This window comes from Drosophila tropicalis, unplaced genomic scaffold (genome assembly GCF_018151085.1).
Source record: "Drosophila tropicalis isolate 14030-0801.00 unplaced genomic scaffold, ASM1815108v1 contig_694, whole genome shotgun sequence".
NCBI lineage: Eukaryota > Metazoa > Arthropoda > Insecta > Diptera > Drosophilidae > Drosophila > Drosophila tropicalis.
In genome coordinates, this window is record NW_027173176.1 from 6,080,856 (window position 1) to 6,093,117 (window position 12,262).

General features: G+C 37.8%; 2 protein-coding genes across 3 annotated transcripts; one reads left to right on the forward strand and one right to left on the reverse strand.

Annotated features, from left to right (window-relative positions):
* Positions 1-525: 525 nt before the first annotated feature.
* Positions 526-8,789, forward strand: Kah (Kahuli). 2 transcript variants are annotated; one of them, XM_068292593.1, is made up of 3 exons: positions 526-978; positions 5,852-6,319; positions 6,391-8,789. In XM_068292593.1, exons 2-3 carry the CDS (start codon positions 5,895-5,897, stop codon positions 7,292-7,294), a joined length of 1,329 nt encoding a protein of 442 aa, XP_068148694.1. In that variant the 5' UTR covers positions 526-978; positions 5,852-5,894; the 3' UTR covers positions 7,295-8,789. The 2 variants fall into 2 exon arrangements, with proteins under 2 accessions (XP_068148694.1, XP_068148695.1); XM_068292594.1 differs by lacking the exon at positions 526-978 and adding an exon at positions 4,015-4,126.
* Positions 8,790-8,992: 203 nt separating this feature from the next.
* Ppm1 lies at positions 8,993-10,524 on the reverse strand. The gene is made up of 2 exons (XM_068292797.1): positions 10,299-10,524; positions 8,993-10,200 (listed from the first exon to the last, which is right to left on the reverse strand). Exon 2 carries the CDS (start codon positions 10,192-10,194, stop codon positions 9,103-9,105), a length of 1,092 nt encoding a protein of 363 aa, XP_068148898.1. The 5' UTR covers positions 10,195-10,200; positions 10,299-10,524; the 3' UTR covers positions 8,993-9,102.
* Between the last annotated feature and the right edge of the window lie 1,738 nt (positions 10,525-12,262).

Here is a 12,262-nt window from a genome sequence, read left to right on the forward strand (position 1 = left end):
AGAGAAAAGGAGAGTGAGAGCAAGAGGGAGAGCATAATAAAAACATTATTTTCGATTTATTTTTAAACCGCACACACTTGTTCTGTCCAATCGTCGGAGGCGGCGGTGGTATTGCCTCTCGCTACTAGCTGGGTCTTCCTCTCGTGATCGGCCCGATCCTCGCTATCGGAGGGGGTAAAAACGTAAAACAGCTGCTTGCTGTCGTGTCTACGTCTCCCTCGGCTTACGTACACACACACACACGCACACAGATTTAGGTGTGTGTACGTACGGTTGGAGGCCCGCAAAAGATGTAAAAACTGTAAGTGGTATATTGAAGAACATTCAGTTCTTCCTGAGATCTCGTGGCGTTGCGTTGTCGACGAATATCGTCATCGACAACAACAACAACAACAACAAGAAGAAAAACAATATATGAAAAAGTTTTCCCGACATTCATTTTACAGTTTTCGATTTCGATCGGCGTTTTGTGTGTGTGTGTTTTTTTTTTTATTGTTCGTTTTGCAATAATTAGTGAGGATCGGTTAAATAAACTACCATCATAATCACCAGAAGCAGCAGCAGCAATTAACCAGCACCCCACCCACCCACCATCAACCAGCTATCAGTCACATCACACACATCTTAGTGTGTGTGTGTGTGTGTGTGCGTATGTGGTGTATGATGAAATACGTGAAAATCTTCAGAGCATACGAATTAAGTACATTGTGTGTGATATATTATTGATGGCGCATCGATTCTCTATATGAATCATTCAGACAACGTCTCTTCTATATAATCGAGAGTGCAAACATATTGACAGCCAGAATCAATCAATCGGCCCGAAAAACAAAAGTTAAACATACAAAAAGAAGCCCCACACACAAACACACACACAAGCCCTGGTGAACGACAGCTTTTCAATCCATCCCCCCAAAAAACAAAAGTAAAGAAATACGCCGGATCTCCAGATTACATCCCCCCATCACGTTTGAGAGGGTAAGTTTCCGTTTCCGTTTCAATATTTCCTTTCTAATTGGTTTTATAATTTAACTAATGTTAGTCCGAGTGCATTTTAAATGTTGAGGAAATAATTTAGAATTTAATAATCTCACCCCCCAGAGAGACAGATAGAGAGAGTGAGAGAGAGAGAGAGAGAGAGAGAGAGAGAGATAGAACAAGAAGCGACATCACACTTGTTAAATTAATATTATTATTTCTTTTGATATTTTGACATTTTGTGTGAGACAACAAAAATTGGCTAGAATAGGGAAATGGCAAAGGATATGACAAAGCAAAAGAACAACAACAACAACAACAAAATGTGTTTTTCCTATTGTCTAGAAAAGCAATTTGCGTAGAATTAGTGTATTTTCTATAAACGAATCTCTCTCTCTCTCTCTCTCTATTCTCCTATCTCTTATACTATTCCACATGCATCCTTTGTGATCTTGAGTTTGTAAATTGTCGATGTAAACACAATTTACCTTCAAAAACTCAACGTTTAAGGCAACGATTGATGAGGGATCAATGGGGTACACAATGCGGTAAACAATCTCCTATAATAGCACTCCCTACCTAGATGATGTCCGTACGGATGGAATGGATGGATGGATGGCATTGACTCGAAAAGTCCCCGAACTCGAACTCGACCCGTGGCGCCATTTGTTTATTATTATGGCATTTGCATTTTTCAAGTTTGAACTAAAATGTAAACTATGCACACACTTTCAGTCCCCCCTCTCCCTCTCTCCCACACCCTCACATAGCCATCTCTCTTCTGGCCTCTTGGCCACTCTTTCTGCCCCCGTGTAGCCCGTTTTTCTCATCTTGGTCGTGCCGTTGCCGTTGTCGTTGTCATTCCCCTTCCCCTTGGCAGTTTTTTGTTTTTGGATTTAAAAATAGGAAGATCGCTGCAGCAGCCACCAGCATGCAATGCGTTAAGGCCACCACCGCCGCCAACGCCATTAACATTTCTTTCGCTTCTTTCTTTTTCTCTGTGTACATTAACAGGACTTTGAACTTTCTTTTCGGACTCACTGCGTGTGCTTTGCCGATCAATTTGCGCAGAAAAACAAAACAACAAAAAAAAAAGGAAAACAACCAATTTCTACCGATTCCGATTGTATACAATAAGTTAAGAAAAAACAAAAAAACAGAAAACAAATTTCCATGGTCCATTGTTGTTTTGGGTTCACAAGGAATGCATTTGCAAAATATCGAGGTTATTATTATTTAAAAGACTCTGATGTGGTCCAATTAAATTGATGCATATGTTTTTAATTGGGATCTATAATCCTCTCTGAGCGATGCTCTTAACTTTTTAACTAATCCTTTGCGACAAGCTTACAATATTATAGTCCCAAGACATAATTAAATAGATTGCATTCGATTATCATAAAGTAAGATAATACACCGCAGGTGAATAAAATAGAATCGACACATGAACTAAATTGTATTAAACAAGAGAATGAGTAATTAGTAATCATACAAATTGGCTTCTCTTCATGGATGCTGTTTAGGTGGATCTTCTCAATAGGGTTTGCAGAGTTTAACTAGAGTTTAATAGTTTGATAAACGGAAGTAGAACCAAATGAGGTGAACCTATTCGATTGAGCCGCACTGTACGCCAATTAAAAGGCAAAATAAAACATACATTTTTGTGATATTTCATTATAGAAATGTTTGCTGTTCCAGTCGCCAGTCACATAAATCACAAGTTATTGTATGCCGACTTATTCAATGTCATTCCATATTGTTCCCACTCATTCTCCTTCTATCTGTATATCTTCAATTCGAATGTGAATTCAATGCAGAGACATTTTAGTTGAGTTTTGTTCGGTTTTCGGGATATTGGCCAAGAAAAGAAATAGAAAAAAACAATTTCCTCAGTCATAAGTATAAACATGTCATAATTCACCCAAACCAAATGAAAGCAGTTCAATTTGAAGGCTTGCTCCCTCCCTCCCCCTCCGAATCGTGCTAGCTACATACACAGACACATGTTTTCGTGTATGACAGGAGGGGGAATAGATGCATATATATGCAGATATAGGTACATACATATATCTAACCTGAACCTGCACCACCAATTATCGTTGCTGTTTTGGCAACTCTGCATGCTCTTCGCACCCTCCACCCAGTTGCCGCATTTCCTTTCATACTCTTCAGACTTGTCATCTGCGATTACCGATCTGCGATCGCACGGGCCAACGAATAATTAATTAACATTCTGTCATAGAAACATGCGACATTCTCTTCATTTTCTTTTACATTTTTTTTTTTTTTTTTTTTTTGGTTTTTCATTTATTTTGTGTGTGTTGAGATGTTTCTGGCATCGGAAAATATTGCAAATATGAATATGTACCTATATCATGTTGTTGTAGTTAGAGGAGGTCGGGAAGAGAACCTACCACCACCCACCCATCCCCATCCCCCCCACAACCACAAGAAGCACAAAACTTTTTCCCACTTGTCAGCTGTTTAAAATTTTCTAGAGAATAGAATTCTGTCGTTTCATTTATTCTTTTTTTGTTATTGTTGCGTTGCTTTTCTTTTCTTTGGAACCAATACCTGGTTAAATAGAATATATGTCTATATACATATATGTATGTACATACATATGTATATATTGTATCAGACAGGCAACCACCTGGGCATGGGCCTGGGCAATTGGCAGTCGGCAATGGGCAATGGGGATGTGAGGCAAAATACTTTCGGGTTGTATATATAAATAAATGGGCCGCAAATTGCTTAGACACAAATTGTTGTACGTCTGGCATCCCACACTCGAATCTATCAATTTCCATTTCTATATACATTCATCTATATCTACATATGTCTGTATGTATGTGGGAGAGATATATGTAAGTATTCTCTTAATTTTCAATGGAAAACCACCTTCACCCACCTTTTGGCAAAAAAAAAAAAAAAACAAAATCTTTTCTTTCTTTTTCGTTTGTGTTGTTGCTTTTAATGGCCACAAACATTTTGATGTACTCTTCGCGTTGCGGCAACAACAATTTGGCTGCTAAGAATGCTCAACAGGTTGCAAAAGTCTCGCCGAGATGGTGGTGGTGGTGGTGGCGGTGGTGCGAGGAGCTGGCACCCACACCGTGACCGAATATCATGCGGTTGGCCTCAGACGGTATAACGGCCGCTAAAGAAACAAACAAAAATCAAGCACAAAAACAGCCGCCCCATATTGCACATGACCTGCTCCAGGTCCTTCTCCCTCTACTCCTCCTCGTACGCCCAAACACCCTTTTTCTCTCATTGTACATTTCTAACTATTGCTTATTGTGGCAATAAGCATTAATCGATTATTTAGACGATTACGAAAAACAAAAACAACAATACCAACAAAAAGAACAATATTTCAACAATAAACAAAAATTTTGCCCAAGTGCGAGCGGATATATAAAATTTGATTGGCTCTTTAGCAGACAGACAGACAGACAGATAGGTAGAGAGAGAGAGAGAGAGAGATGCGTAATTATTTTATTAGTCGACTAGATAATCCAATCGAAAACAAGAAATCAATTTGTATTATCGTTAAGGTAGGCTCTGTTAAGTAGAAATTTTTGATTGCATTTCCATTTCCAATGAAATGAAAATTAGTTGAAATTGTTTAAACTAAACAAAGTACAGTTGGCATTATCTACTTTCCCTCTTTCTCTGTCTGTCTGTCTGCCTCACGGTTATGTGTGTATCAATTTCTAATTCATAACTTGATTAAATTTTTCTGACTTTCCTTCCCCGCTTCGTTTAACTTCCTGTTTCAAAGTTCTTTCAAATTTGTTCCCCGTTTTCTTCTTTGATTACATTATCTTTCTTCATTTTGCAAACTATTTGCTCTGGCTCTTTGATCTATTTTCCTTTTTCTCCTTTGTTGCATTTTCTCTGCTCATTAGAATGACTTTTATGGTGATTTTCATTAGGTTTTATGATCAGAAAGCAATAAAACTCACACGAGAAAAGGGTCATAAATAATCAAATAAATAAATGTCACTCTCTCAACTAGGCCATCTTTTCGAAAATGCTCTAGAGAATCGCACGCACACACACACACACACACACACCACCTGACTGACTGACGCTAGAGAGTTGTGCCAATTACGTAGGCCAGATTAATCAATGCCAAGACAACATGAACAACAAATTAAGCGCATTCATTTCGACATAAATTTATATTCAACATGGTAAGAGGCAAAATGCAACGGCATCGGCATCGGCAACGGCAACATCAACCCCAAAGCCAACAAGTGCGAGAAATTCTGTGATTCTGACGTTAATCATACGCCCCGTATACGGTTGTATACTATGGGAATTGGGTGTGGGTATGGATATGGGTATGGGTATGGGTATGGGTATGGGGATGTAAAAGTGACTTTGGTGATGGCCTCTCGACTTTGTCCTTAATATTTATAAATTGATGCAATGCTGGCGAAAATAAACAAATAACTAAAAGAAAAACTTGATGATAATTGAAAAAGATCTATCTATAATGATGATGATGATGAAGAGGTTTTTTTGTAGAAGAGGGGAGGCGGGGCATTTCGATTGAGGCATTGCGATACGAATTTGCGTTATTAAATTATTAAATTTTGTCTAGCAGAAAAGCATGAATGTATGTATGTACATGTATATGGACAATTATGAGGGGGGTCTTATACATATGTATATACATATGTAGATATATATATTTAAGATAGATATTCATTTGTTATTCACGTCGTTAAAATGACGCATCTGGGACTTATTTAGCAAGTTGCTTCACCTTTCTCTCTTTTGGCTATACGTCATCTAATTCAAGCAGAAACACGTCTAGTCATTTCTATTTTATCATAGGAGAATGTTTCGAATTTTGCAGAAATTTTGTCTAACGAATCGGATTGGAATCGGAATTGGAAAGCATGACCAAAGTTGAGCAAAATACACCCATACCCGAAGAGCTGTACAACTTGACCCAATTGGCTAATGTTACACTGGCAGCGGGTCCCTTAAGTACAGGAAGCAGACAACAGAGACAGAGTGAACCCGAAATGAAAATGAATACAAATTTCTATGCCTCATCGGACGATGATTCGAACTATTATAGCCACAAAGTGTTCGATCGCAGGAAATTGCGTAGATGCACCATATCCGATTCGAACTCATGTGCCAGCAGCAGTTGCAGCAGCAGTGCCCAACAGTCCGGCGAGGAGCAACCGTCACATCACCGTCATCCGAACGGGGAGATTGCCACTCCATCCCTCCTTGATGATGAGCATATTTGCCCCGAATGTGGTAAGAAATATTCCACCTCATCGAATCTGGCACGCCATAGACAAACCCATAGGTAAGTCAGGCATCCAACATTTGCATACACTGAACGTCCGTCTTTAAGTACCTATAATTATCTTTCCGTAGGTCAATTATGGATAAAAAGGCACGACGTTGTCCCTACTGTGAGAAGGTTTATGTCTCAATGCCGGCATACTCGATGCATGTGCGGACACATAATCAGGGCTGCGAGTGCACATTTTGTGGCAAATGCTTCTCACGTCCCTGGCTGCTGCAAGGACACATACGTACCCACACCGGAGAGAAGCCCTTCAAGTGCAGTGTTTGCGACAAGGCCTTTGCCGATAAGTCCAATCTTCGTGCCCACATTCAAACCCATTCGAATACAAAGCCCCATACATGTTTACGATGTGGCAAGGCATTCGCTTTGAAATCCTATCTCTACAAGCATGAGGAGAGTTCGTGTATGAAAAATCGTGCCGAAACACGCAGATCGATTGTTCCCCCAACATTATCCTCCTCCTCCTCATCATCCTCATCATCATCGTCATCATCCTCGTCTTCCTCCTCATCATCGTCCCCGAAGCTGGTAACAACGATAGCATTAGCTGCTGCCTCCCAAGACTCGGCCAAATCGACATTGGCCAACAAATTGCTACAGAAGAAGAGAGATATCAATGTCAAGCAATCATCGTCATCGGCATTGAGCAGCTTTGGATACCGTTCGGAATCCTATATGATGTCCTCTGCAAACGAGGACCACGATCGTTTTAAACGCATCAGCGTCATACAGCCAACAGCTGTATCGGCCATATATCAGGAGATGCATCCATTAGCCACTTCCTATCTACACTACCCAGTTTCGAGTCCAGCCGCAGTAACATCCACAACAGCCGGCACAGCAGTGGCCACCGGAGCCTTATCTACACCGCAGGATCAGCCAGTAGATTTTTCGCCAAAGAACAATTTCACACATTCAGCCAAGACAAGTCCCTTCGAATTGACTGGCAACTATGCCATCATGACCTAACTGTATTCACACGGAATCGCCAACCCACACAGACACAAAAGACGCCAAAAATCACCCTCCCCGCAACTCAACGTCACCCACCCCCTTTTCCAGCTCCAAAAAAAAAAAAAAAAAAACTAACAGAAAAAAAAGAAAATGAACTTTAGTCAACAAATATGTGATAAAATTACCATTAGAGAGTAGATGATTCCAAAAAGTAAAGAAAAAAACAAAACAAAAGATGCAAGTAAAAAAAAAAATACAATCTACATCGAGAAAAGAAAGAAGAAGAGATAGAAATGGAAAGTTGCTTCTTTCTAGGTATATATATATAGATATATGTATATTTAGATCGTTTGATCGTTAGAACTTTAGATCTTCACTTACAATTAGTCATAACGAGGACTTAGAGACTTTGACAAGAGCAAACAAAACACACAAACTCAAACACACACTCAAACACACACACACACAAATGTGACCAGTATTTTTTTTTAACGTTCAATCTTATAAAATATATATTTTTACCCCCTTCAAAAAAAAAAAATGAAAAAAAATTTAAAAAAAAAAAAGAAAACACGAATTTTTCAAACATAAATACATATATATATTAATCTTATACATACATACCTATTACTTAAATATATATCTAAAACTTTTTGTTTGTAAGGCCAATTTGCGGTTTCCTGCACGGAAATCGAACGAGAGAATCTCTAGTCTTTATCTTTAAAAATCATTTTCTTCTGCGCACATGGATGGTGTATGTACATACTTGGCCATTGTGGCGTATGGGTAATATGCGAGAGAGAGAGAGAGAGAGAGAGATGGTGAGTAGGAGTAGATAGGTAGATGGATAGGTGGGTAATTTTCGGTTATTCTCCTTTTCTAATCTCTCCCTCCCTCTCTCTCTATCTCTCTTGGTTGCTCATCTGATCATTGTAGTAGCCCCCGCCTCCCCCCTCCCCATCCCCATCCTGCATACATATACACACCTTTTCACATGTGTGTGTCGCGTTATTTTTAAGCACTTTACGGCCGCATGTGGTGCAATAATTGACATAACTGTAACACTAATTAGCCTCTACACACACACACACACACACACACACACACACACACACATACACCTATATTACATACTTATACATACTTATATACATTATATTATATATATTTCTATCTATTGAACAAAATCGCTTATTATATTGCATCTTTTTTTTTTCATTTAGCACTTACGAAACATAAATTGTATTCACATTTTTTTTTGTTGTTTTTGTTTTTGTCTCATTGCATTTGGAAAACACAAAACCCAAAAACAGAAACAAAGAGAAAAACCTACAGCTAAACGCACCAAAGATATAGATCATACACTTACACATATACATATGTACGTATGTATGTGTGTATGATGGTATGTACATACACATACATATAGAGCGAGTATTTTGTATTATAGATTTGCACATTTATTCGAATTAAACAAAGGGATCCAAGAGATCCCTTGAAAAAATACAAATGCCATTTGAAAAACTTGTTTTATTTAAGTTTGGAAATTTAGTTTTGAAATGTTCATAAGGTAAGTAAGTCGCATGACCGAAGTTTCTCTATTACTGCCCCTTAATATTAGTCAACTAGGAAGAAAAAACACATTAACAAGGATTCATTCATTTGACAAAAGATTTTGATAATTAATGATGGGATCAAATGAACAAAGCAAAATGTGGCCAAAAAATATATAAAGAAGTTTAATCAAATGAAATATATAGTGCCAAATGAAAGAAACAAGAACGTAATCAACAATACGTGTGAATTTGCATAGCGTTTAGGATTTAGACATTGTCCAGATTGCGTGACTTTGGTGATTTGGAACGATCGAACACACCCGTCTCATGTATGGACTGGCTCAGGTTTAGGATGGAATTGGTTGGGCCAGTCAGACTGAGGTTGCCATTGCCGCCACTGACAGTGGAGAAATTGTCTTTGATGTCACCATTGTCGCCGGGAGATTTCTGTTGTGCGGTACCACAGCGAACAATTAGATCCTCGTACGATTTGTTATGGAGAAAACAGACCAAAATAACGGTCATGTTGTCACAGCCCAGGCCAGTGACATGGCCATCCGGGGACAGGCATTGATTCATGAGATCCTCACAAATGCATTCCGGCTGCATGCCCATGGCAATGCGATGGCGCACATAGTAGCCGACATCGGATGTAGTCATTACATCCCAAATGCCATCACAGGCCAGTATAATAAATTCCCAATCATCGGATATATCACGGACTACAACATCTGGAAGAGCGGTAACAATTTGCTCCTCCGGCTTCTTGTTGGAATTCTTCTTATATATAAAATCACCCAATGCACGGGATAGAGCAAGATTACCATTAACACGATTGAATTCAACAAAACCGCCGCCAGCGTGGATGCGTTTACTTTCGGCGTCATCGTTTGGCTTGTGATCCACCGACAGGGCATGCGCCTTGCCCCCGATCATGGCCATTGCCCGCGAGTCACCAGCATTGGCGCAATACAAACGCCTCTCTTTAATCAACACCACAACTGCCGTCGAACCGGCCATTTGCTCAGCCCACGAACCATTACGTAGCATCTCCTCGTCGAAATCCAAGAATGCCCGCTTCATGGCCACATCGACGCTATTACTGAAATACTCCGGCCGTTTCGTGATGAACTTGTGCAAATGCTTGCCAGCGAATTTGGCCACTGCTGAACCACCGTGCCCGTCATAGACCCCGAAGAAGGCAGCCACCGGATCCTCGGGCAGCGACAATATATGGGTATGGGCATCTTCCATTTCAATGCGCCACCCCTGCATACAGCTGGAGCCCACACGATATGTGGTGTTCTCACAACCAGATGTATTCTTGGTGGTCACCGGCTCGGACAGCGTTTGACCCATTATGAACTTGGAGGAGGACGAATGTGCCATTTTATTTAGAATTTAGCAAGTTTTACGAAAGATTTGTATTTGTATTGTTACTTATTCAAATATCTACTACTTACTTATTGGAAGAGTTTTGTTTTCGTTATTGTCAACTCTCTCTCTCTTTCTCTCTCTCTTTCGTTCTTTCAGTTTCTCTTTTTCTGTCTATTATAACCGGCTTTTCGAGAATTTTAGCTTATTTTTCATATAATTTAAAAAACATTTATTTTCACATATATTTTTATTTTTTTTTTTTTATACTGATTACTTCTATGATTTTTGGAATTTTTCTGACTACTAAACCTTGGTCTACTTTTCAAATCATTATACTACATAGATCAGGAACTAAATCCTAAAGCTTTGTTCTATGATCGAATTGTAGTTATAGCATTAACTTTTGTAGAGATATCGAATAAATAAACTGAACAATTTAGCTCACTTCATTATCTGCTTCTCTTACTCAACTTACCCACAAAAATAATCGGCATACATGTCGTATGAGTTATTTGCTCGATTTTTCTTACCGCTTCAAAGAGAACACTAGTGCACAGTTTTGTCGCTAGATGGCGCCTAGTTATAGACCAATAAGAAATAATAAAACGTTTTCTTTGATAATTTTGTGTTTTTATATTATAGTTTTCTTTTCTGTTTTTTTTTTTTTGGTTTTCAATTTTTTTTTGTTTTGTTTTTTTTTTTTTTTTTTTTTTTCTTTTGCATCGTTTATAGTATTTGTTATTTTTGATAGCGTTCGTTTCCATATACACATATATATATATTTAATATAATTTAATTCATCATCTTTTGTTTGTTTGTTAATATATAGACATTTAATTTGTAATTGTTGTTGTTGTTGTTTTTGTATTGTAGATTACTACACGTTTATCCTTTTAGGCATATAGACGAGAGTAATGTATGTATTTGTATTTGCATTTGTTTTTTTTATGTGATTATGTGATTGAGTCCAATGTGTCTGTGTGTGTGTGTGTGTGTGTGTATGTGTGTGTGTTTGCATGGACCATCCATCTACATACAATTAAAGTTATATTAGTTACATTTTCATTTTGTTTTTCGTTTTCGTTTTCATTTTCTTTTCTATATGTACTCTTTAAAGTGTAAAGACACTAAATTTCACAATGTTCGATTTGTTGGTAACTCTCTCTTTCTTCTATTATCTCATCTATTAGCTACAAGGAGAGCCTATCGCCTTATCGTCTCAAGCCAAAGGTTTGTTTGTTTAATTTGTTAGTTTTAATCATTTGCCGAAAATCGAAAGAGAAAATCGGTTGGGAATTACAGGGAGAGTCCCAGGATGTACATACATATGTAGTTGTGTATGTGTAAGTACATACAGACAAAGTATCCTTTGGGGACACACAAATCAGTGTAGAAAGTCGTGTGTTTTACTATATATGTGTGTACGTGTGTGTGTGTGTGTGTGTGTGTGTTGATTATGTAAATAATTTACGAAATGTTTGTGTTGTTTGCCTTTTGGTTTAAATATCATCATATATATATGTACATATATATATATGTATGTATATGTATTATAAAATCTCTAAACAGCCATAAAAGTCAAAAGTTCTTACTCAATTATCATTATAATTTATCAATTATCTAGAGATGTTGTTCATCATGTAACTTTAATTTTTGTTTTTATCTTATTATCTTATGGGTTTTGTTTTCGTTTTCGTTTTTGTTAGTAATCGGCTGAAATCGGAACTCGATTGTTTGGGAGGAGGGGCTTAGGAGGGAGTTATACATAAATACAAATGTTGCGGCTCATTTTTGTTGTTGTTGTTGTTGTTGTTGTGGTTTGGTCTGGTTAATTATTTTATATATTAATCATTATTATGGCTTGGCTTTAACATTGAATTACAATTTACTCATACTTGCTCAAAAAGGTACGCATATTTGATTAAGATATTTATATATATATATATATATGTCTATATATATGTATATATAGTTTTCTTGTTTTTACTTATTTTGTTTTGATTCCATCATCGTTTTCAGCTTAATCCATTACCATGCTAAATGTAAATGT